Source organism: Bos indicus, chromosome 28 (genome assembly GCF_029378745.1).
Source record: "Bos indicus isolate NIAB-ARS_2022 breed Sahiwal x Tharparkar chromosome 28, NIAB-ARS_B.indTharparkar_mat_pri_1.0, whole genome shotgun sequence".
Taxonomy (NCBI): Eukaryota; Metazoa; Chordata; class Mammalia; order Artiodactyla; family Bovidae; genus Bos; species Bos indicus.
In genome coordinates, this window is record NC_091787.1 from 5,428,680 (window position 1) to 5,455,495 (window position 26,816).

Below are 26,816 nucleotides of genomic sequence, written 5' to 3' on the forward strand. Positions count from 1 at the left end.
GAACTTTTAAGTGGTAGCTTTTGTTTATTCGCTTTAGCTGAAAAACAATTTGGTATTACTTAAGAAATTCTACTTTTCTAAATCATATGTTTTAAATACCAAATATAATGATAACTCTAACGTTTTTATTAACGATATCTCTTGAAAGCTTAAAAGAAATGTCTTACTGAGTAACATCAGACCAAAACTAAACATAGGAGAAAAATGTTTTGCTTTTTTTTAATTTGGGGAGAACATGGTAACAGTTACATCAAATTCAACAGAAGTAATCAACCTTGAAGACAGCACAAAATTTGATTCTCACCACAAAATTTATAAATCTATACCTCCAGTCAATGAAGAAAAAAATCTTACCATGTGGTAAAATTTCTAATAAGTGGCTTATAATTTACTTATAATAAATAAAATCTATTAAAAAACTTTCACTTACAAATATTTTAGCTTCAAAGATTAAAGGATTTGCTTTCTGTTATGTCCAAGTCTTGTTTTTAGGAAAGTAATTTTTGTATCTGATTTCCTTGTACTCACACCCCTAGGAGTGATTCACAGGATTCTTGGGGAGTAAATGAATTTAATGGACAGAATCTGGCAAGGCAACAAGAAATAACTTTGTTATTTCCTGTGACATGTGGCTGCTACTCTCAAAAATTTCAGCTCATTAACTTTTACTCTATAACCTTACTAGGCAGATATAGGAAATCAGACCATAGAAAGTTAAGCAGGGAGCAAAAGGTAAGATAACCAACAGAAACACAGTTTTGTAAAATTCTGTACATTAACCAGAGAGGAAGGTGGTTTACCACTGGTTTATTTTCTAAAAAAAGATCATGGTTTAGAGCTGGTGTATCCCCAGGTAGCTCAGTGGTAAAGAATCAGCCTCCCAATGAAGGGGACTCAAGTTCGGTCCCTGGGGTGGGAAGACCCCCTGGGGTAGGAAATGGCAACCCACTTCAGTATTCCTGCCTGGAAAACTCCATGAGGTAGGCTACACTCCAGGGGGTCACAGAGTCAGACATGACGGAGCATACAGGCACACACACCATCCAATCAATATGGCAGCCACAAGCCAGATGTGGCTAACACAGTCTTAGTTCATTTATTAAAATAAAAACTCCATTTTCTCAGCTGCGTTAGCCACATTTCAAGCTACCCATGTGGCTAGTGGCTACTGTTTAGACAGTACAGATGTAGAACATGTCCTCAGAGAAAGTGCTATTCGATGGTGCTGATTTGGAGGTTGGGAGAAAGGAAATGGACAGAGTACAGAGAGGGACCTCGGTTACCACAGAAACAAGATCAGGGAGTGGACATAGTCATTCTGCTATCTTTGAGTAAGAATTTCTTTTACAGCATGAAAAAATTCAAATGACTATCCTAAAGGTTTAGTCTTTTGTGTGTTTGTTTCTCACTAAATGTGTGGGGTTTTGACTATGCCAGAGGTGCAGATTGCTTTACATATTATCACCTTCTTTAACTTTCATCAACAGTAAGAAGTAGGCAATATAATAATCCCACCTTACAGACATTAAGTGAGGCTTAGAGAGAGCAAGACCCTGATGCTGGGAAAGACTGAGGGCAGGAGGAGAAGGGCACAACAGAGGATGAGATATTTGGAGGGCATCACTGACTTGATGGACATGAGTTTGAGTAAATTCCAAGAGATAGTGAAGGATAAGGAAGCCTGGCATGCGTGCTGCAATCCATGGGGTTGCAAAGAGTCAGACACGATTGAGGGACTGAAAATAAGAACTGGCAGGTGACAAAGTCACATAGCTAGTGCCTGGCCTGGATTTCAAGCACGCCGATCCCTCCTAAGCCAGAGCTCTGGGGGGACCAGTAGGACCTCCACTTGAGATGGAGGCAGAGAAAGGATGCTCCAGATGCCACTATTCATACTACCTACCGTACAGGCGGGCCACAGCCAGGTGGGTGGCTTGTTCCTTCTCCTTTTGGCCTAGTACCCCTCTGATGTTGAGCCTGAGAACTTTCTATTTACAATGCCACAGTATCCTTTTCTAATTCCACTCTTGTTCCTATTCCTCACACCCATCCATCTCCGAGCTTGCCAAGTCCAGTCACTTCTTCTATGTTTCCCATGATAGCTTATGAGAAAGCCCTGAACCAGTTCAACCAGAATGGAGTGGTCACCAAACAGTGTATCTGATTTCCCAGTATTCCATCACACATGCAAGTAAATATTCCGAACCCAATGGCTTCAGTGTACCAAAGGAGAGCTTAGAAAATGAGAGTGTATCATTTATTATATACTAATGATTTTTTAATAGATCTTTTAAGTTGTGCTAATGATGGATGTCCGAACAACTTCGGTGGAAGATGCATATGACCTTGTATTCTGAGGGTCTTACAGGACAGCACCTGCCGTAGAGGCCAAGGAGGAGCGCTCATGCACGAGAGCCTTACCTCCGAGGCGAGCCGTCATCATGGGGCTGGATGATGACCACCTTCACAGTCACCGAGGTCCGGAGAAGGTCGATCATCTGCTCATGGGTCAGCGTGGCCACGGCCACCTTGCAGATCTCCACGAGGCGGCTACCCTGGCGAAGGCCGGCCTTCCACGCAAAACCGAAAGGTTCCACGTCTGCCACAATTCCCTCGAAGTTCACGTGGAAGCCCAGCTGGCCCAGCCCGTTCCTCCTCAGGGTCATTTCTACTGTCTCGCAGCCTCTGGTCACGATCTAAGGGGGAAGGGGACGATGAGAGGCAGGGCTACAGGAGGCACCAAGGCCCTGCCCTCCAGCTACCCCAGCGACAAGAAAACAAGGCAGGGACACCGTTCAACCCAAACTTTATCGTAATTATCCTTGGCATCCGCCGCAGAGAAAATAACACAAGTAAAATGATGGTTTCATTCTTCAAAGCCAAATCGGATACAGGTGTCCTGCTTTTTCCTAGAAGCCAATGATCCAGAGCCTGAGAGCTTAAGATGGGCTCTAAAAACTTTCCCCTCCCCTTGCTATGTCACCTGACTTGGTGCTCAAGCATCTAAATTCCATTGTTTCAAAGAGACTGAAGCAACTGAAAAAACATGAAGCCTGTCACTCATCAAAGCAATAAAGCCCACTAGGCAATTATTATTATTATTATTATTATTGGCCCAACTGTGCAGCTTGCAGGATCCTACTTCTCAACCAAGGGTCGAACCCAGGACCCCAGCAGTCACAGCACCAAGTCCTAACCACTAGATGCCAGGAAATTCCCTATTAGACAATGTAATTCAACTTATAAAATGGCCCAGTGGTGCATCAGCTATGAAAAACAGTATGGCAGTTCCTCAAAAATATAAAATAGAATTACCATGTGACTCAGCAATTCTACTTCTGGGTATATACCCAAAAGAATTGAAAGTAGGGTCTCAAAGAGGTATGTATACACACATGTTCTTAGCAGTGTTATTTACAATAATCAAAATGTGGAAGTAACTCAAGTGCCTATGGATGGAAGAATGGATACACAAAGTGTGGCATATACAAACAATGAAAGAAAAATGGCCCCATGCCTTTCCAAGCTAACACTTAGTGACCTGCCCCCGAGGATGGGCAGCAGCAGGAAGTCCAAAGGTTAAGAAACCAGAAGTGTCCTCTGTAGCAACCTGTGGACATCCTATTCTAAACCCTGGGACCCCTCTCCTGGGACTGCCTGCCCGCGCTTGCCTGGGTGGTGAGGACCATCCAGATCAAACGTGGGCCAGCCAGCCAGCCTCCTCACTGTCTCCAGACGAGGGCAGCATGCAGAAAGGCCCTCCTGCAGGAAGCATCTCACTAGGTACACTAAAGCACCAGCACTTCGTTAGCGCCACCCTCAAAAGTTCCTACTGAGAATAGCCCACGTGAATGGGAAGAGAAACACGGGGTCACTGAAGATATAATTTGATGACATATTGTCATTGTTGTTTAGCTGCTAAGTCGTGTTGGACTATTTGCGACCGCACAGACTGTAGCCCACCAGGCTCCTTTGTCCGTAGGACTTCCCAGGCAAGAATACTGCAGTGGGTAGCCATTTCCTTCTCCAGCGGATCTTCCCAACCGGATCTAATTTGTGTCCCTTGGATTGGCAGGCGGATTCCTCACCACTGAGCCACCAAAGGAGCTCTTTGGTGACCATGGCATCACTTACTTGTGGGTACTTTAAAACCAGGAGGTATCATACCCGTATCCTCCAAAGCACAGAGCTCATGTGTGAAGTTTCAGTTTTAAAAATAAATTCTCCATGAAACGTGCTCTGAATACACAGATTCCTATTTAATAAGACCTATGACTGTATACACAGCTGTGGGGCCCAGACTGGTGCAGTGTCTCGCCCGCGTGGCTGACGTTGCCACGGTTACCACCCCAGTGCTCACACTGCCAATCAGTTTCTCGTAGGTGCAGGGACAGTCTGGGGCTTAGGAAAATGGGGAAAGGGATTGCTGGTCTTAGTGGTGAAGTTTTGAAAGACTGAAGTTTCCAAAGTTTTGAACTGAACTAATTCAAAATTGTTGAACAAGTACTTTTGTAATCTATACAACATGAATACATTTTTCTTTCACTTCTTTTTTTCAGCTTTGTTTCAACTAAGCTCGCTGACCAAAAGACCACAGAGGACATGTGCCCGGCCTTCTTTACAATAGGAACATAATTCTCAGTTGAAATTTAACATCCATATATCAGATTGAGGAGTGAACCGTCAAGCTTTTCCTGAGTCCCACATGTTCTGTCTCTTCCTCTTATTTCTTCCAACCACCCGTCACATCCCCTACTTTTTGCAGTTTCTTTCTCCCTTCTGTTCCTTGCTCGTTAACATTTACAAAGGCTGAAGGATCATGCTCTCCACTGACTTGGAGTTCCTCACATAATTACATGATCAATAATCACATGGTGGCCTCCTACCTCTGCACCTGGGACTGGCTACATAATTTGTGAAATCTGGTACAAAATAAAAATGTATGGCCCCTTAGACAAAACTTTCTGAGTTTCAAGATGGCAACACCAGAGCATTCAACCCAGCCTGGGCTCTTCAGAAAGTGACCGCCCTGCTTGTCCCTTTAGGCAGGAGTTCTCATGTCCCACCTGTGTCTTTACCTGCATAACAGGCACTTCTGTTTTCACCACTAGAAAATGCAGAGTTCAGCATCTGTCCAACAGTGCCCCTTCCCAACCTCTCTACTATGACAGCCTCATCCTCTTCCTTTCCACTTCTACTTCTCCTGCCTGGCACCAGCCTTAAGCCCCCAGTGGTCTTTGGGTTGGTTTATTTCTACCATCTCCCGTTATAAGTCATCCTAGATACAGCATATTGGACTGGCCAAAAAGTTCATTCAGGTTTTTCTGCTCTATCTAATGGAAAAACCCGAAGGAACTTTTTGGTTAACTCAATATTTCCTCAAATATATTCCAGCTATCAGGCAGCTTAGTCACACAGTCACTTTTCTAGAAAGATGGTAGAATGGGGTCCTTGGAATAGTGAATGTATCACACCCTTTGGGACATGCATTTTTGCTGGTTGGTGAAGGGACATGTGTTTGTGTTGTATTTTCCAGAGCACAGATTATAATGACTCAGTGGGTCTCTGAAAAAGAAGTACTTCCAGGATTACCGAAAGCACGTGTCCTGAGACTCACCAGATAACTCAATTCTCCAGATACATAATCTGATCACACACTTAATCATCCCCAAATCACATCGTGGTTTGTGCACATATGCCCTCAATACTGCTGAACACTCTGAGGCCCTTCCTGTAAAGAGTGCCTGCAAATAACAACATTATTTCTCCAAAGCCAGCAGACACTGCCTTGATTGCATTGTCTCTTCTATGTGGTCTGGAATAACAAAAGATTTATATGTGGTGGCAGGAAAGGGGGAAGGAAATGGGTACAATTTCTCCTTTTTCTCATGATCCATAACTGACTAAATCTTTTCTAATGAATCAAATACACATCCCCTTGGGGGAAGATTTACACTGAAAAATTCTTTTGTCAAATCATATTTTGTTCATTTGATTTATTCTTATAATTTTATTGTATATACTCAAACTAAAATGTGTATCTTCCCTTGTTATACTAAGACTTATAAATACAACTGCTAAATACCATGGGCATCACTGAAGGGTTTTGCTTTGTACCACAAATAACAATCTCTTTCATGACTTTTTCTTTTAAATCTTTCTAACTTACTAGGTAATTCTATAAAACCTCTGCAAGAAACTGGCTGCAAGATTAATAACATATTTAACCTGGGAGACTAAACAGAAATACTGCATAAAAACGCACAGAGTTGAAGGGGCAAATACGATTACACTGACCATCAATATGGTCAACGGTGATTCTGTGCCTATTAACCTCCTCCTGGTAAGGTGCTGTCATGCAAGTCTCTACAAACACACACAACGTCTAGTCAATTCTTCTGTCCCTCCTTCAACCACTATAAAAATAAGTCCCAATGTTCCCTTTGGAAAGCTGGCTTCACTTTTCATTTCTTTTTTTTTTTTCCACTTTTCATTTCTAATCAACTGTTAATGGATGCTTCTCCACCATTCATGGCTTCAGTAACCGCTCACAAGGACTAAAATCAGTTCTACCCATGAGGAAAAGTATTTCATTCCCCAGGTAACACATCTGGGGTGGAACTTCCACAGCGGAAGCTATGAATATGAAGTTGAAGGACTAAGGGGCTGGGGGGAAACAAAACCTGTACTTACGCCCAGGCGCTGGACAATCTCCCTGACGTCTTCAGCACAGCTGTCCACTGAGGACAGAAGGATGCATTCTCCTCGTTCATAAAACACCTTGATACTCATTAACCCAGATGTCCACCCAATGACATCCCTGCAGGAACAGTTAAAGACCACGTTCTTGGAATCCTTCTCGATCAGCATTATGAACTCATTGGAAACCCCAAGGAGACACTCGATGTCCGCAGACTGGCCAAAGTCTCTCGCTACGACGTGCCACATGATGGCCCCCACACTGAACAGGTGGGCATCCTTCCTGGGCTTCACCTTCTCCTTCTTCTTGGCGCCCAGAGTGATGAAGCTGAATTTCGCGGAGGTATCCACGGTGGCAGTCGTGACAAAGTTCTCCGCCAGGTCCTTCAAGTACTCCTGCCTCGTCCGAGTGGCCATCGCTCGAAACTTCTCCGATTTGTGGGCTGCGTTTTCTGCGTTGATGACTTTGGCTAAAAGGAAGTCCCGAAATACTGCTGACTTGGGGAAAGTGACACCTTTGGGAATTGGTGGACCAAATGGTGGCACATCTTTCGACCTAGAAACTCCAACGCTGAGGGAGGAAAAGGAGAAACAAGTTGAACTGCGATGCCATAATAGTTACCTTCAGAAATGTAACTGCAGAGCACACTTCCAACTGAAGCTGTCTACTTCACTGCCTCTTCTTTTCCACACCTCTGGATATCAAGTGTTTGTTTTTAAGCAAAACTTTCAAATTTAGTTGGTGCAGGGAAGGGAAGTTACAGGCTGAGTAGCCTCCCTTCAAAATTTGTATGCTGAGGTCCAAAACCCCAGTAACTGGGAAAGTGGCTGTGTTTGGAGACTGGGTCTTTTCTTTGAAGAGATAGTTAAGTCAATGAAATCATGAAAGTGGGCCCTAATCCAGTCTAACAAGTGTCCTTATAAAGTGAAACATGAACACACAGAAAGGTAACCAGAGATGCAGACACACAGAACAGAGACCACGTGAACACACAGCAGGAAGATGCCCATCCTCAAGGCGAGAGAGAGGCCTCAGGGGGCACCAAACCTGTCAACACCATGATCTTGGACTTCCAGCCTCCAGAACTGTGAGAAATCAATGTCTGCCGTATCAACTACCAGTTCTTTGGTTTGCACCATGACTGTGCGAGCTAAGGCAGGGGCAATGGATGTGCAGCCAGGTTGGTGCTCTTTCGATTCCGTGGCTAGTCACCACTGAGAGGCAGTGACCCTCCAACAGCTGACAGTGAGATCTGCCCTCATGGCGAGCTACTGGGCACAGAGACCATCCCTACAGAGCCAACATTTTTGAATGTCCCTTTTTTTTTCAAGGAAATGCTCACTTGATCACATTTTGGAAGCCTAAATGAAGATTTTATGGAAATGGAAGTTTTACGATATTTCAAACATAGAGTGATAGCAATCATTTTAATATGGCAAAACCAATAATGCTCCCTTGTATCAGACAGAAGCTTTCACTGTCTCAAATCTGTTTTGGAATAAGAGTGAATTAATAAATTAGCAGATGAAAGGCTGGAGTGAGTGAACGAATGAACCCTCCAATATCTACTCCCCAACTACTGAGCAGCTTCTGCAGACCGAGAATGAGAACCAATCCCACATCTGCCCAGACTGATATTTTCTGTGTCGAGATAAATAAAGGAAGTCATCTATGCTTCACTTTCTTCACTGTAGAAAATCCTGGAAGAATTGAGTTAAGAAATGAAAACAGGTGTGAAATCTTCTGGGATGTAGCTGGTGGGACTCTAAATAGATCATAGTCCCCAGGGATCTCCCACCTTTGCTGTAACCTGCACACCCTTTAACAGAGTTAATTGTTTCTGGGAAAATGAGCTATAAGCCAGAAGACAGTCTGGGCGGGGCCTCAGCTAGTGTGAAAGGACAGGGAAGGACTGCCTGTCTTTGGGACAGATAAGCAAACTCTGTCACGTGTGTGTATGCTCAGTCATGTTCGACTCTGTGCGACCCCAAGGACTGTAGCCCACCAGGCTCCTCTGTCCATGGGATTTTCCAGGCAAGAATACTGGAGTGGGTTGCCATTTCCTCCTCCAGGGGATCTTCCCGACCCAGGGATCGAACCCACGTCTCCTGCATTGGCAGGCAGGTTCTTTACCACTGAGCCACATGGGAAGCCCATGAATGTTTATGAGGCACTTTTAAAACCTTGAAGCACTCTGCTGCTTTATACTTGAACCTCATTAGTAAATGATAACTTAGCAATAACATGTGGTTTCTCAAAAGGCAATGACCCTGTCTTTGAACCATTTGTATACACTGTCTTTTACCACAGAAAACATAATGCAAGCCGCTTTGTTTATAAGCAAGATCTATATCAAAGGCATCCCCCCCAGTAATCTCATTAAACCCAGAAAGCTCTAAAGAAATAAAAATGAAAAGGTATTACTTATCTTTTAAGACTTTTTTTGTGCTAATCAACCACCTCATGATAGAAGAATAAACTAAAAATAGAAAGTAATTAAAAATACCCAATTTGACCTAAAAATAGCAGCAGATAAAATAACACCAAATACAAGAACGCCCTAGGCTCATGTTTCCAATCCATTAGGGAAGTTCATTTAAGATGATTCTTCATAATTACCATTCATGGGGGAGATCCCAGAAGAATAAGCCAAATGAGCATGTTTGCACTAACGTTATTGGATTTAGGCATATCGTCCCTGGTGGCTCAGACGGTAAAGAATCCATCTGCAGTGCAGGAGACATAGGTTCAATCCCTGGGTTGGGAAGATCCCCTAGAGGAGAGCCTGGCTTCCCACTCCAGTATTCTTGCCTAGAGAATCCCCAAGGACAGAGGAGCCTGGCGGGCTACAGTCCACGGGGTCACAAAGAATTGGACATGTCTGAGCAACTAAGCACATATCCTTTATACAGGCTAGATGTCTTTTTTTTCAAATATCACTTTTTTAAATAAAAGTCGTTCTGAACATTCATTCTTCTTAACTACACACTGAAGTCAATACTGTTATCCTTAGTTTTCAGATAAGGAATTGAAGGGCCCCCAAAGTAAGGACTTCCTTGGTGGCTCAGATGGCAAAGAACCTGCCTGCAATGCAGGAGACCTGGGTTCGATCCCTGGGTTGGGAAGATCCCCTGGAGAAGAAAATGGCAACCCACTCCAGTATTCTTGCCTGGAGATTCCCGTGGACAGAGGAGCCTGGTGGGCTATACAGTCCATGGGGTCACATGACTGAGCAACTAACACACAAAAATAAGCTAAGCTGTAGACACGGCAGGAGACCTGGACCTCACTCAGGTCAGGGAACCGCTCTTTCAACAACACCCCACTAGACAGTTGCCTCATGACAGCTGCTGCCTGAAGAAGAGCAGGGGTGGAGGAAAGGCAGGCCCTGCCAGCCTGTCCTGGGATTCTTGGGTACCTGGCTGGCCTTTTGAGAGCACCAAAGCATCAGACGCCTGTCTTGAGAGCCCCACAAGTGTGAGTGTCTCCAAGACCTTGGACAAGAAGAGATACTGGGCCATCACCATATGTTTCTTTCAGGGAAGCACTGATGTGGCCACATCATCCACCTCTGGGGCTGCCAGCAACCAAGCGATGGCGCTGGCAGGGCTGGATGATGTCCTGAATGCTGAGGAAAGGCGTCACCTACACTCATGAACTGCTAGGAATTGCACTGTTTCAAAATGGGAAGAAGGCAATTACTCCTTACAGAAAGTACCTGAATGATGACCATGGGAAATGTAATTAGGGAGAAAAAACAAATCAAAGTATAATTAGGGGCTGAGAAAGAATAATTGGAAAACAAAGATATTTTGGGAAAAGAGGACCTGTTGGAACAACTCTGGGAGCACGGAGCGCCAGGGGCGGCCGACTCACCTGTAGCACACGTTTTCCGTACATGGATTATGCACTTTGACGATGACGAAGACGTGTTGAAAGTGGGACCGGATGCTTTTTGGAGTAAAAGGAAGTGCTCCAGGCTCTTGGAAGACAATGGTCACAATGTCATTTCCTATATGCCTTTTCCTCAGGAGCTGCGGTTAGGGAAGTGAACACACACACACAGAGTTACAGACAAGGTTTTCTGTAAAAACAAGATATGTAAATATATACAGTGCACTCAGCTTTCAATTTCAAGGAGTTTGTTTTAGAGAAGCAGAGCTGTTCTTAGGAAGGTCAGGTTCCTCAATGTGGCCACGCTAAAAGACCGACGAAGAGAAAAGCCTCAATACTTAAGTTCATCTTTTACTTTAAAATGTAACTTTAAAATGTCATTCTCCCTCCTTTTCATCTGTATCATTTTTTTTTAACCCTGAAATAATAGCCCATTAGAGCTAAGATCGCTCTAAGGAGATTTGTAGGTTAAGCTCTCCAACGGAAAGGCAGGAGATGGCATGGCATCCAAGCGAAGGCACAGCAGTTCCAAGTCCTCACTTAGTGCATCAGGGGCTTCGTTCCGTCCGTGCGTCCACAGACACGTGCATTTCTGCGACAAAAATACAGAAGGCTGGGGGCTTCCCTGGTGGCTCCATGGCAGAGAATCTGCCTGCCAGTGCAGGAGACACAGGTTCAATCTCTGATCCAGGAGGATCCCACATGCTGTGCGACAACTAAGCCCACATGCCACAGTTATTGAGCCTGTGCTCTAGAGCCCGGGAGCCACAGCTACTGAGCCCACGTGCTGCAACTGCAGAAGCGCGTGGCTCAAGAGCCCATGCTGCACAAGAGAAGCCCTCACGATGAGAAGCCCGTGTACTGCAACCAGAGAGCAGAGCCCGCTCAGCACAACTAGAGAAAAGCCCGTGCAGCAGCACAGACCCTGCTCAGCCATAAGTGCATATATACAAATTTAAAAACAATACAGGAGGCTGTTATTTTGGTGGCTAATATTTTCAAACTAATTAACTGAAATCTGGCCTTTTTAAAATGTATGTTGGAAACACAGAATCCACCAGATTAAGAGCTGGAAAGCCCAATAAATGACAAATGCAGAAGAGACAGAACCCCATAGTGGTAACACTGAACGTTTTCACTTGAGATGTTCCTTCTGCCAAGAACACTCCCTTCACCCCAAGTCTCTCCTAGACCACTCAGGTCTGAGCTACCACAACACCAGGAAAAATGTTCTTGGCAACACTGCGCATGCCCTGCAGCCACACTCCAAGCTCAAGGCAACAACACTGGCTGTCTTGTCCTCTTTTAAGTCTTGGCTTCCTTCTCCTGTGTCAGGTCATAATCATCAGGAGGGCAGGAGACGTGTCTGACTGAGTTCTGGTCTCCTGGGTTCTAACGGCCTGCCCAGGACACAGCAGACACCCCCTACCCAATATGAATAAACAAATGATACAAATACACAATCACAGCCACACAACACTGCACAATAAAACACTGAACACCTCTGAATCCATGCTGATAAACCCATACACCCCATAAGCTGATGCACCTAAAGCCACTGGATCTGTGCTCAGAGTCTGTGATCCTCGGCTTTCATAGAGACAGTAATCTTTACAGGAGTCGGTGATGTCACTGCAGGAACAGGGTAATCTCAGGTAGTAAATCTCTCTTTACGAGCAATAACAAAGGCAACAAGCTTGTGTTCAAATTTATGTGGCACCTACAGAACATACTTCAGTGTAAAGAGCATTAAGTTCGACTTTTAAAACCTTTTAAACCCATATACAAAAAGGATTTCATTGTCAGGCCCCTGACTTGTGATTTAGCATGATAAAAGGCCTGGAAAAGTGGGAACGAAATGTCCATTCTTCCAGAATTCACTGCTTGCCAGTTAAATTGCTGATTCATATGCTGGAAAATTCCTATTTAAATCCCCATGGTTAAAGTTATAAACACACGAAAATTGTTTTACTGCCCAAGTGAAGTTTTGAAAGATATATTAATATCCATTAATGAGCCATCTGTTGTTTCAAAAATGTTTGTTGGATATTTAAGTATGAGGTGCCACTTCAGAAACATGTAAAAAAATCAGTAGCAAACTAGTCATATATTCACTGTGTTATTTACCCATTCATTCGTGGACACAGATGTTAGCTACAGTAAACATTTCACGGAAAGAAAAGAAAAGAAGGCAGGGACATATATCTAAAACAAGCACCATGGGACGCCCTGGCAGTCCAGTGGTTAGGACTCTGCGTTTCCACTGCAGGGGGCTCGGGTTCCATCCCTGGTCGCGGAATTAAGATCCCACATGCTAAGTGGTGCAGCCAAAGAAATAAAATACAATAAATAAAACGAGGACTTCTGCGGTGGTCCATTGGTTAAGAATCCGCCTTGCAGCGCGGGGGACATGGGTTTCACCCCTGGTTGGGGAACTAAGACCCCACATGATGCCGCAGAGCAACTAAGCCCTCGTGCCACAGCTAGAGAGAGTTCAAGCACCCCGACGAGAGATCCCGAAAGATGCCATGATGAAGCCTCATGCTGCGACAACGAATCCTCGAGCCACAGCTAAGACCCGAAGTAGCCAAATAAGCAAGCAGATAAAGAAATATTTTAAAACTTTTTAAATTAATAAAACAAAACAAACACCACGACAAGCTGAAAATGGTACAAGGCTAAGATAGTCTTCCTTCATATCCCCAATAAACTGAAACATATGATTTACATGTACTGTAATAGGACAAGAAAATTCAGGAACAAATGAAAAGTTTAAAAAAATAAACAAAAATATCTCACAATGTCTTCAGTGTATTTGCTGAGCGCCGATACAGTGGCTTATGCTGTACTTTACTCGAAACACAGGAATTCTCAGACTGGTGAGAAGACAGGGCTCATGGTGGCCAAGGCACACAGGGGACTCTGGGCCCCTCTTCCCCAGTGACCACCCTCCTGGCCAATCTTGCAGGGTGGTCTGGCGCATTACTCAGTGAAGTGTAGGTAGCTATTCCTACCCATTTCTCTCCCTCCTGAAGGAAGATGTTGGGTCTGATCCCACACTTCACTTCGGGAAGCGCAATATTTAAAGCCCAAGTTAAAGGAAAATTTAAGGCTACTTATTTTGATAACATGCCGGTCTGCTTTTATCTCTTTTTAAACATATTCTTTTGCTTTGTAAAATGGGCTGCGCTCAGATGCTTAGAGTCGTGCCTGACTCTTTATGACCCCATGGACTATAGCCCGCCAGGCTCCTCTGTCCATGGGATTCTCCTAGGAATACTGGAGTAGGTTGCCATGTCCTCCTCCAGGGGATCTTCCCGACCCAGGGATGGAACCCTGACCTCTTACATCTCCTGCAATGGTAGGTGGATTTGTTACCACTAAAAATGTATTCTTTTGCTTTGTAAAACGGGCTAGAAATATTTTTAAAATTCTGGTTAATTTAACCATGATCACAGAATGCATTCTGTAGAAAAAGTGGGGATGGGAAACATGCAGATTCATTAAGAAGAGGAAAATAACATCTCAAGCTCTTTGTAGAGAACAGCCCAAGAAAATGAACACCTGGCCCATTAACAGGATACTTGAGTCTCTTCAGAGACTAAAGTAATACATCTGGCAAATTCTCAGAAACATTACTCATTGTCGGACATTAAATAACCTAAGCAATTCTTGGGCTTCTTATATAAAGGTAAGGGTTCTCTTTTGTAGTTAGTTATATCCTGTTGTAACTGGTCAATGAAACTCTGTAGAATGGACTCCAGAAGTGAAAGGGAAAGGGCGTGGCAGCCTACATAGACCACAGTGGTCCACACAGGAAGGCAGGTTGCTATTCACTAGAGGTCCCTGGTACTATTTCAGGAATTAAGGAATGATGACGTCTTCTAGGCCCTTCTAGACATAAGAAGCTCCTAACACTTGCTCGGCACCAAGACTGCCAACTCAGTGTCTTCAACTGAAAGAGTGAGTTAATAAATATTATATTAGATTTACATAGTCGGTTCTGCTAAATTCCCAACACTGGATTCAAGCTGTGAGACAGGAATAAGCTCTTGTTATGACAAGGGAAGTGAAAATGTGATTCTTCACCCAATTCCATGACGGAAAAGCATACAGATGCTACAGAAATAGCAACATGTGGGTTTAAATTTTCAATTCCTTAAACAAATTTCAGAGTTTCACAGGTCCAGTTTTAACTTGGTGCAACAACCAGAAGCAAGTGAAAACAATCTCCAGGCAGTCTCGTATGCATCAAAAATGGCATAAAGTTGAACCTGGTTAGATCTACTAGCCTCTATGCAAATAGGTTCATTTGTTACATTCTTTTTTAAAAAGCCTAGCAAGATAGGAAAACAAAACAAAACACGTTACACCTAATTTTGGAAGAAAGGGGAGAAGAGGCTACACATACATAAGAAAGTAGGTGAGATGTGGTTCAGAAAACGCCTCTAAATGTCAGTGATGTGAAAGCTTAATTTGAAACTGGAGAAGGCAGATCTCCAGATAGAGTTTCTTGTCTTAAAAAGCAAACAGGTGAAAATGAGCATGATTTCAAAGAGAAAACTGCATTGTTTAACAATCACAAGTTCTGAAATTCAAAGAGATGAGTGCAGAAGTGAGCAAAATATGAAATGTGTTCCCGTTCAAAAGAACAATCATAAATTCTGGATCTCAGTCCTTTAGGTGTCATCGGAAAGTTTGGCAGGATGAGCAGGGCTGATAAAGACTGATCTGGCCTGATCCTTCCAGACTGATCAGACAGTCTGACTGGTCACAACCCCCTTCTAGAGAGCCGCCTGTTGCTAGTCACTGCAGTAGGCACCTTGTGTCTGCTAACTTTGCTTAGAAAGTGTCTGCCCTTGGACTTCCCTGGCAGTCCAGTGGCTAAGACTCCGCATTTCCAGTGCAGTTGCGGGTGGGGGGACGTTTCAACCCCTAGTCGTAAACTAGATCCCACATGCTGCAACTAGAGATCCCACATGCTGTAATGAAACTGAAGATTCCTCATGCTGCAACGCAGACCCAGTGCCACCAATTTTTTTTTTTAGAAGTGTCTGCTCTTTACCTGCAAGGCTAGCTTCCCCTCCTTCAGAGACTCCCCTAATTTTGCACAATGCACAAAGAACACACACGATACACAGGCATGCAAACAACACACTGCCCCCGCCCATATACTCTATACTCAGAAATGCATACACCAGTGGGTAGAATTTCACTGTCGTTTTTAAGAGACATCTATAGAGCTTCCTGTATAATGAAATGGAAAAAGTGAACACGAAATAGTAGTCTGAGTAATAAGAAAGAGAGGGAAAACCCACACAAGTTACCACATAAATACAGAGGATCTATACTTAGAGAAGGAAAACCTTGCCTCTTCACTTCCATAAAAAAGTGACCACAATTAACCACTCTGATCTCAGATCAGCAAGAAGATACCAAATTTAATCGCCACTCCAAAGATGCATTTGCTGATTCACCATATAACGAATGTAAAAATATTACATACAATATTTTACCAATGACAAGAATAAATGTACAAACCAGTTCAGCAAAGCTGAATATTTTGGAAATGGAGAAACAAACCATGAATGTGGATGTTTAATGATTTAATAACAAAGTGAAGATAAGAAAGGATTATGAAGATACAAGTATTTCTCTTCTGAAAATGAGTAGTGCCAGCCTACTCAAAAAGCAATAATTCTTACTGTATAAGTATATATCCCCTTTTCTGGCCTGGGAATAGAGCTAATCATGAAAAGCTGAATAAGCACCTTATGCTTCCAAAATAGTCTAGATGCCTATTTATAGGTGAATCCAACAGCAGTCAGGACCTGCTTGTATAGAACTTAATGCAGTGGAACTTAATGAAGAACTTAATGAAGCTGAATGGTTCCTCAGCTTCCCTGGTGGCTCAGACAATAAAGAAATCTGCCTGCAATGCAGGAGACCTAGGTTCAATTCCTGGGTTGGGAAGATCCCTGGAGGAGGAAATGGCAACTCACTCCAGCATTCTTGCCTGGAGAATTCCATGGACAGAGGAGCCTGGAGGGCTATAGACCGTGGGGTCACAAAAGAGCAGGACATGACGGAGCGACTAAGACTTTCACTTCAGTTCCTCAGCAATACCAACGAGGGACTGAGAAGTACGTACACACGCCTTCTGAGGCAGGGCTGGCCACTTGCCTAAGTTACATGGTGAAGGGTTCCAGCCTAAGAAGCTCTGTCACTATTACTGCTGTACATGTCAAGCCCATCCCTGGAAAAAGACCAGGATTCTTCAGATGGAATCTCAGAAACCCAGGGGTTTGGTCTTTTTCCTTAGGGACCTCCATGGATCTCAGATACCCCTTGCAAACAGAGCAGTTCTAACATGAAAGCATTTTTTTTTTTTTTTTAAAGGAGGTTTACTCTGTGCCAGGACCATGCTACCTTTATCTGTTTTATATACTTAGCTTGAAGAAAAAGGTTTCTCTGCCAACGTGATGTTTGAAGCTAACCTGTGGGGATCTTTCCACTGATAACACCCCAGGATAGCTTAACTATGGTTTGTCTACAGGACAAGTGGGACAGGAACAAGCACCCAGGGGAAACAGCCCTGGGAAAAGCGGACTGCCTGCCAAACAGACCTGGGGGACTTCACTGAAGAGGGAAAACATTCAGGAACGGGCTTCCTCATCACTCCCCAGGTCTGGCGAGGTTTTCTTTGTAAGAGTCAGACACTCCAAAGATTGAACTCTTCTGCAACTGTGGTGAACTCTCTACGTACTTTTTACTACATTTTGGAATAAGCTTTCAGCTTGATTTATTATAAGAACAAACACAAGAAATTCTATGTGATGTGGACGCGTCTGGACCAGTTAAACAGTCACAGATATCATGGTGTTAATGAGGCTGATGTCAGAGGCACAATTCATGTACAGTTAACTGTGCTAAGCTGTGGCCTCAAAGAGCAGTCATGAGCCCAGATGGTCATTTCAGACACTTACGCCCTTGGTATTAACACAATCCATGGGCACAGGGTGGGTGGGTGAGGATTTGGCAAAGCAGCACAATCCACAAGAAAGCTGAAAAGTCGATGTTCCAAGACTGCGAAGAGCCATCACTGATCTATGACCAGAATATTCTGATGACAACTCACAATTAGCAAAATATTAAGTATCAAAGTTAAAATAGTTTTCTAAAATTGTTGATAAATTATTCCCTTATTTTCTTAGCTATTCAGGCCTTAGCCTTTCCTAATAAATCTTTAGGATTGGGAACAGGATGATGAAATGCAAATTAAGTCATCTACAATACTTGTCCTCTATATCTCATAAGTTATAAATTGTAATAACCCCCCAAATTTATTGAGCACACTCTGTGCCAGGCACTACTTTAAGTGCTTTATACACATTAACTCCTCTGATTCTGTCAACTAAGAAACGTCCGTTAATTCATTCACAAATGGTAACACTGCTCTCTGCATTCCGGGCATGTCTCTGTATGCATACAATACTCGGGAAAAGAGAAGAGGTAAAAGTCTCTGTCTTCAGCAATAAAGGAAAATAAAGCATAGAAAAATTTTTTTTGTGACCCAAGGTCACAAAGATAGTAGCTAGGAAATGTGGTTCTAGAATTCCTGCTCTTAACGACTGTATTTTTCTGCTGAAGATTTATCCAACCTAGAAGGAGGAAGCCTCAAAGAAAGCCCTAGAATCACAGAATTCTAACACCAAGAGGAAGATGTTATGTATCATTTTGTCCAGATATACTCATGTGCGTCAAATCTCCTCAGGTCCAGACCTTTGGAAGGTATCACAAACATACCGCATCCTGTCTGTTTGAGCCCGGGTACAGACTCCTTCCTTCTCGGCACAAGGTTCCAAGCACCCACGACTGGCTACCTAGACCATATCCTCATTATACACTGCTGCTGCGGCTAAGTCGCTTCAGTCGTGTCTGACTGTGTGTGACCCTATGGACAGCAGCCCATCAGGCTCCTCCGTCCACAGGATTCTCCAGGCAAGAGTATTGGAGTGGGTTGCCATTTCCTTCTCCATCCTCATTATATAGTTATCACATTTCTTGAGAGACTAAGAATCTTTGCCAAGGCCACAAGGCAAGTAACTGGCCACGGTTAAGTTCAGAATGCAAGTCCAGTGATTTTTATCCCACACCCTACATTCTCATCCTTTTTACGTGATTACCTATGTTGAATACGTAAATTTCCAATGAACCACATATAAGATCATACATATTCCATATATATAAAAGCAACTGAAAAAAGCAAAACTTTTTTTTTTTAACAATTCTCTAACTCTAATCTATCAGCATAACGTATTCAATGCCATGGATTCTCACTCAAGTTAAAAAAGATAAATGAAAATAAGTCTTTAGGAACCAAATAAGTCTTTAGGCTATACAGTGTGTGATGTACTGTCTCAATGCAAGGGATTATTTTTTTTAAATCTCCCATTTGGGAAACTGAAAGCATTCATGTATTCCATCCACATTTTTGTGTGTAGGACCTTTCAGGGATAGTTTCAGTGAAAGAAAGTCAGGTATAAAGAACTCAAAAAACCACCATTTTAATTACAGTTCAATAAAAAGGGGGTAGAGGAATCTAGTATTGAGCTCTGATAAGAGCAAAGTGAAATGAGCTTTGGAATTCCAGAGGCTGCCACCTGAGAAACAATGGAGTGGATTCAGTTTGGAGTCCACCAGGGGCTTCCCCGGTGGTCCCATGGTTAATGCAGGGATGGGGGCTGGATCCTCGATCCGGGAACTAAGATCCCACATGCAACAGGGCAACTAAGCCCGCAGGCTGTAACTGCTGAGCCTGCACGCCGCAACTAGAGAGCCAGTGCGCAACAGAAGGTCGAGGGTGCTGGAAGTAGGAACTGACACAGCCAAGTAGATAAATAATTTTTTTTAAGTGACTCAGGTAATTGGGGAGTGGCAGGACCCTGGGGTTCAAACGCTCCATAAGTGTGGTCCAAAGGCACTCGTTCTATTTCTACTAATGTGTTGACAAGTTCTCTGGGTTTGAGTTAAGCCCTACGAGATTTCTGAGCAGCAACTCACCTCGAATTTAATTATTGGATGATTCGTTAAGTATCTGCAGGACAACTGCATGGTCTAAATTGAGCTTCTTAATAAGAGTCCCATGGACTGCAAGGAGATCCAACTAGTCCATTCTAAAGGAGATCAGCCCTGGGTGTTCTTTGGAAGGAATGATGCTGAAGCTGAAACTCCAGTACTTTGGCCACCTCATGCGAAGAGCTGACTCATTGGAAAAGACCCCGATGCTGGGAGGGATTGGGGGTAAGAGGAGAAGGGGACGACAGAAGATGAGATGGCTGGATGGCATCACAGACTTGATGGACTTGAGTTTGAGTGAACTCCGGGAGTTGGTGATGGACAGGGAGGCCTGGCGTGCTGCAATTCATGGGGTCGCAAAGAGTCGGACATGACTGAGCGACTGAACTGAACCGAACTGAATATCTAGTGAGTCCACATGGCATTATTCCAAATAAATGTTTTAAGAGCTGGAAATCCCTTAGTTTACAATATATGTATACAAATTCATACACGTGATCTAGGGATTGTATCTCCATCTCATAAAAAACATAGACATGTGATCAAAAGATAGATCCTCTGAAGGTAGTGGGCAGAGCTCGGATTACTAGAAAACCCTGTAGAATATACAAGATGGACAAGGGGCTGAGGTCAAGTGTTAGGAAGAAAAAACCCATCTAGCAATTACTCCAAGAAGATGAATAAACAGAGGAGCTGCAGCCCCAAACAGGACAAACAAGGCTGGGGGCCAGGGACCTCCTTCTCTTCCTGGCTGTGAGATCTAAGGTGGTTCTTGCCGCCTGGGGACAGGACAAGTAGCCTCTTCGGAAAGAAGCATCCTTTGACAACCTTCATGGAATTTCATGAGCCTCAGAAAACACATAAAAAAAAAAAGGCCAGTTCTCTGCAACAATTAAGTTTCATTCATTTGACAGATACTTACTGAACAGCTACTATGTAGTCTTTGGTGCTTTAATTTAGAGCAAAGGATTGCAGTTAAGTGACATCAGGAAAACACAGTTTTCTTAAACATGAAAACAAACTTTGCTTTAACTCTGGGTTTGCCCCCAAATATAATCAAACTCCTAAAATTAAAGAATGCCACAAGTGAGTTATAACATACTTTCTTCTTATCTACCCACATGCAGAAATCAAAGCTCAGGTTACATCTGCCGACTTTTTTTGCGATCTGTAATTAATAAGGTTGACACTGGTTCCCATTAAAGTTTTGCTTGGCAAGCAATTCAGGTGAGTGTGGGAGAGTATTTAAGTTTTGTAAGAAAAAAGTGCAATGAAACTTGTGCAGTAATAATCACTTTAAAGCCCAAATGCTTCCCAATGATAAGAGTCGAAGATTATTAATGCCATTTAAGGAAAAAAAAAACCCCAGCAATTCTTTGCAAACTCTGAATACACTAATACCATCAAAGAGCTGCCCGTGGGTTGGCACGTGCTGTGGAAGTGGCGGGGAGGCTGTACCTGCTGCCTGTTGTTCGGCGTGTGGGGGAGCATGGTGCACACGTGGAACATGAGCTCGTAGTCTTTGTATGTCGTGTACAGGGAGTGCGTTCCTGTAGAATCAGCTGAAAACAAAGATTAATTACAAGAACAAGTCAGGCCACTGCAGATTAGCAATTCAACACTTAGAAGGTCATTATCACAAAAGGCAATTCAACTGAAAGGAACAGACGGCCCAAGTATAAAGGAGCAGTGTCTCGGTGGCGGCCCTGCTGCGCTCACACCAGGCACTGTTTCTACCACTTTCCAGCCCGTGGCAGCTGCCTGGGTTTTCTTCATTTGCTCGCACACGTGCTTTCTACTGAACACATGGTTTTCCCTCTCTTCTCTTCTGCATTCTTGCCTTCCCAGGGCTGATGACCCACATGGGAGAGATGCTTCAGCCACGAGGGATACAGGTGAAGAGAATAGGAGGAGGTATGGTCTGGCGCAGGTCTGGGTGCAATGATTAAATGGGGCTGAGCTAGTCAGAAGCTGTCCTTGCCCCATATTGCACGCACGCGCGTGTGTGTGTGTGTTTACAGTTAATTCTTATTCTTGGGCACTTGACCCTCCAGAACTCAGAAAAATGAAACAGGATTGACTTCGTATGGAAATGAGGACAAAAGATACTAAGGATTTCTTTCCTGAATCATGGAACTAATTTTCTTTTCTTTTCAACAGGCAATGCGACGATGCAGTCATATGATTAAGACCAAGGAGAATGAATGAGATCTCTTACTGTATATTATGCACTGACACATGTTAAAAAACTATGACATCTGAATCCCTGTTAATCATACAGCTATTCATCTTTTCAAAAGCAGAATGATTCTTTGCAAATTCAAGACCCATCTGTATCATCAACAGATTACCTCACTGAGAATTTCAGGCCCCAAGTCAACATGGCGACTATAAAACATCTAAGTAATGATTTTAGGACGGGGTTTTGAACCACCCTGCATACGGATAAAGATAAAAAGATAAACAGAAATTAAGAGGTAAACAATTCTTACTGTCTTTCACAATCCTTAATCTATATCTATTTTTCCACCTTTTAAAGAACAAGGAACAATACCATTCAATATTATTTAAAATGAAGTTTATTCTATTGGGTTTTTGGGAAAACTCTAAATAGTTACCTAGGGCTAACTCTTTTTTTTTTAATCTGAAATTTAAAACTTTTTACTTTAAAAATATTAAAACACTTAATCTTCATGAGCATTTATTATTTTCTTTCTAAATCATGTAATATTTTTTTTATTTCCAGCATTTATATCCAATTCAGAAATAGTCCTGAAAATACTTTAGAAAAAAAATATACAGTTTTGCACTGAAAAGGCAGTCATAGAAGGCAATTTCATGAGTAAGGGGAGTATGTAGAATGTTTATCTATGGATACTGGTAGATCAACTCGCAGATGGTCAGAGAGGATGTTCATCTAATAAGCTGTATACTATCTAGTCCCCAAATAAAGACATTTTCTCTTCTAACTATTCATTAAACGCATATTTGTTATTTTTTCATAGGACTTTTTAGGGAGTAATCCTCCATTTCAACTGTCTTCTCTTAGGATCTTGACAGTAAAAGTGGCTTTGGAAGTGAGCAGACCAGTCACGAAGGAACGATGACTGTTCTCTCCATGAAGAAATAACAGTGAAGGTCAGAGGATGAACTAACCCGCAGGTTCAAGGACTCCCATCATAACACTTCCTCAGATGTTTAAAACTCAGTACGAGAAATGCTGACAGATGCTTAAGAGTCTGGTTAGCGGGCTTCAGATTCAGGAAATTGCAGTGAAAAAAGAAAAGTGCAATTCTGAGGGGAAGGGGGAGAAACACTTTAAAAAATGTGGTCATAGCTTGTCTATCCCAAGCCCATACTGAAGGATGAATTTCAGAAAATAAGCATTTTTAAAGTTTTCATCTCAACTATCAGCATGGCAATGGGAAAGGTAAACTCACAAGCTTGGTGGGGTTTGCTGCAAATATTTCTACTAAAAAAGAGATACAGGGTCATCTATGGCAGTCTTCGGTCTTATCTCTGCACCTAACTAAAGAAAGTGGCCACAGCCTTGCGTCTGTTTTCTACAGCTCAGCAAAGCAACTTAGCGGCTCATGGCCCTTCTGTGCCTACCCCACGTCATTCTGTACTTGAGAGAGAAACGGCTCGTTTTAAAGCTGGAGGGGACATCTCATATACTCTAGCCCAAATACTCTGAATTTTCTTTGTGAATAAAATATGGCCCAGATTTTACCAAGGTCCTGCAGCAGGCAGAATTAAAACTGAAACAGAGGGGGCCTTCCCTGGTGGTCCAGTGGTTAGGAATCCACCTTCCAACGCAGGGGACGTGGGTTCAATTCCTGGTTGGAGAACTAAGACCCCACCTGCCTCTGGGCCACGAAGCCCACTGGCAACACTGGAGATCTCATATGCCAACCCCACATGCAACAACTAAGACCCATCGCAGACAAAAATAAATAAATAAACATTAAAAAATTAAACACAATTCTCCTGAACTTAAGGTTTTCTTGCCCACTGCATAAAAGGCATAACTTTCATCCGACCATTCTATGAAACACAACTCTTAGAAAGTTCCTCTAAAGGGAAGACGTGCCATGATTTCTTTGTCTCTCATAGAACATCTTGCTCATAACAATATGAATCAACATGTCAAAATTTTGTTCTTATTTCCTTGAGCTAACATGATTAGCATGACATCTGTAATGTATAAAAGATATCTCCTAGGTCATAAAAACTCAAAGCTGATGTCAATTCTGTACAGAAGGAAAAAAAAGTATTTGCACTATCTACGCTGTAGTTTTATAGAATGTATACATCAGGAGCTTTTAAAATGTTCCCTCATCCCTCCCACAGCAGAAGGACAGCAGACATGCAGAGCAGCAATGAGCCCATGAAGAATGAGCTCATTCTGCAGGAAGGCGTCCCTAAGGGCAGCTTGCTAGCACTGCTGGCGGTTGTATGGTAGTCTGTAGGTAAGGGGAGTTTGGCAGAGAAAAAAGAAAGAAAATTCAGAAAAGGCCTCAATGATCTTTCTTAAAAGAAGTGGACACTCACAATAGGTATCATATATTACTTTCTAACCTTTACATTTCTGAGGCATGAGCAATGCACATTCAACTTAATAGTCAAGCCCCAACCTTGACATCAGTGGAAGACACACAGGGCCTGTACGTGAGCCAACTTTTCTCCAGATCTTGTGATCTATCCTCTAAGTGTCACTTTCAAAAACAGAAAAACAAATATTGCATATAAGCACTTACAAATGGAATCTAGCAGAATAGTACTGATGAATCTATCTGCAGGGAAGGAACGGAGACATGGATATACAGAATGGACTGGACGCAGTGAGAGGAGAGGTGAGGAGGAACTGATAAAGTAGCATTGTCAAATATATACAATGATGTGTGGTAAAGAATCTACCTGCCAAGCAGGAAACTCAGGTTCAGTCCCTGGGTCAGGAAGATCCCCTGGAGGAGGAAATGGCAACCCACTCCAGCATTCTTGCCTGGAGAATCCCGTGTGCAGAGGAGCCTGGCGGGCTATAGTCCATGGAGTCAAAAATGAGTCAGATCGACTGAGGCAACAGAGCACACGTGTAAAACAGATAGCCGCTGGGAAGCTGTCGTACAGCACAGGGAGCTCAAGCCTGTACTCTGTGATGACCTAGAAAGGTGGGATGGGAGGGGGGCTCACGAGGGAGGGAGGCTCAAGATAAGTATACTTATGGCTGACTCACACTGTTGCATGGCAGAAACCAACACAACGTGGTAAAGCAATTATCTTCCAGGTAAACAAAGACCGAAACCCCAGAACTGATGACAAGCCAGGCACAGGGAGAGTGGCACCACTCTGTTGTAGGCAAGTATCACTGATGGTCGCAAGGTGAGCAGACCTGGGGCCACAGGGCCTTGGTTCCAACCCTGGCTGATGCTCCCCGGGACAGGTTCCCACTGACCCCTCCTAGAGGGCTGGATGCCCTCACAGATCCATCTTTTACTCACTCTTCAGTAAAAGGGCAAGAAGCAAATCACTGCTTGACAATAAGCAGAATTTCCCCAAATACACAAAATTACCCTACCTGGTGTTTTCAGGTGTGTTGAGAGCAACTAAGTAACAACACAGATACAAAGGTTGAATATTTAGTCTATGAGGACCATAAGGAACAGGATTATCGAAATGAAGGGACAAGACAAATTCACACATAGGAGGGAACCCACAGGTGCCCCACTTGAGAGAATCTGACCAAGGTCCTTGGAAAACAGGATGTATCAGCTTTTTAATCAGAGCTTCAGCTCCCCGGGTAATACCATGAAATAGGCTATGAACAAGATAAGGCTGCAAGCATGGCCTGCATGGATGTGGAAATATTTAGACATTTCAGAAATGAATGCAAGGTTTGGTCAAGCTGCAGTGGGACAGGGTGGAACACAGAGGTGAGGCGAAAAGAAAAAAGAACATACTAAAAGATTCTTCACAGAATACTGGGGGGATCTCTGCTCTTGTTACGAAGGAAGAACTGACCTTTTGAGAGTATGTCAGACACAATGCCCTTGGGAAATGCGCTTTCCTTGCTCATCTGAGTGCATGGGTGTGCTTAGTTGCTCAGTCGTGTCCGACTTTGGGACCCCATGAACTGTAGCCCACCCACTCCTCTGTCCATGGAATTCTCCAGGCAAGAATACTGCAGTGGGTAGCCATTCCCTTCTCCAGGGGATTTTCCTGACCCAGGGATCGAGCCCAGGTCTCCTGCATTGCAGACGGATACTTTACCACCTGAGCTACCAGGGAAGCCCCCTGCTCATCTGAGGAAATCGCAACTCCATCCCCAGTAAGCTGGCTCAGCCGCTGCTGGGGTCAGGAACAGGAGGGCGCAGGACCACTCACTTAGATGTCTGCGGTGTGCCTACCTTTGGGGAATTAAATTTGTGCAGACACCCAAGTCTGAAGCTTACTTTTATTGTCCAGCTGAGCTCGATATTTACTAAATCCTTTCAGCCGCACTCTCTGGCCCAGCAGATCAAGGAATTCTTCAAAAGCTGGACCTGCCGTCTCGTTGTTATACATTTCCTCTTCGGTACTCTGGCCAGCTTTGCAGTACAGAATCCCGATCTTGTGCTGAAAGCTCAGCTGAAACGAGGGAGAAAGGTAAATTACTTGGCAAAAAGTATCAGACAAGTACACCTGAAACTAACACAATATTGTAAATCAACTATGTTGTTAGTTGCTCAGTCATGTCTGACACTTTGTGACTCCATGAACTGCAGCCCGCCAGGCTCCTCTGTCCATGGGATTTTTCAGGCAAGAATACTGAAGTGGGTACTATTCCCTTCTCCAGGGGATCTTCCTGACCCATGGAATGAACCTGGGTCTCCCGCATTGCAGGTAGATTCTTTACCGTCTGAGCCACCAGGGAACTCCAATGTAAAACATAAAATAAATTTAAAAAATTAAAAAGCATCACACAAGCTAACTTCAGTAAAATTAAAATTACAGGAGCTGAGAATTCTGTTCACAGGAAAGCATGCCAGGACAACTTCCAGAAGCTAAAAAAAGTAATCAACTGTCATTCTGCAAAACCCTACAAAATCATAACAAACCCAGAGACCTGAAAATAACAGCTGGAGAAATGTCAGACAACCTAAAA

The 26,816-nt window shown here is 43.4% G+C and overlaps 1 protein-coding gene across 8 annotated transcripts in view; it reads right to left on the reverse strand.

Annotated features, from left to right (window-relative positions):
• Nucleotides 1-26,816, reverse strand: part of SIPA1L2 (signal induced proliferation associated 1 like 2) — a 246,883-nt gene that overhangs the window by 61,508 nt on the left and 158,559 nt on the right. For all 8 annotated transcript variants that reach the window (XM_070781985.1, XM_070781987.1, XM_070781986.1 and 5 more), the window contains 5 exons: nt 26,125-26,299; nt 21,131-21,234; nt 10,577-10,734; nt 6,694-7,270; nt 2,422-2,696 (listed from right to left, as the gene is read on the reverse strand). In XM_070781985.1, the coding sequence (XP_070638086.1) occupies nt 2,422-2,696; nt 6,694-7,270; nt 10,577-10,734; nt 21,131-21,234; nt 26,125-26,299 (1,289 nt within the window). The remainder of the gene's footprint in view (nt 1-2,421; nt 2,697-6,693; nt 7,271-10,576; nt 10,735-21,130; nt 21,235-26,124; nt 26,300-26,816) is intronic.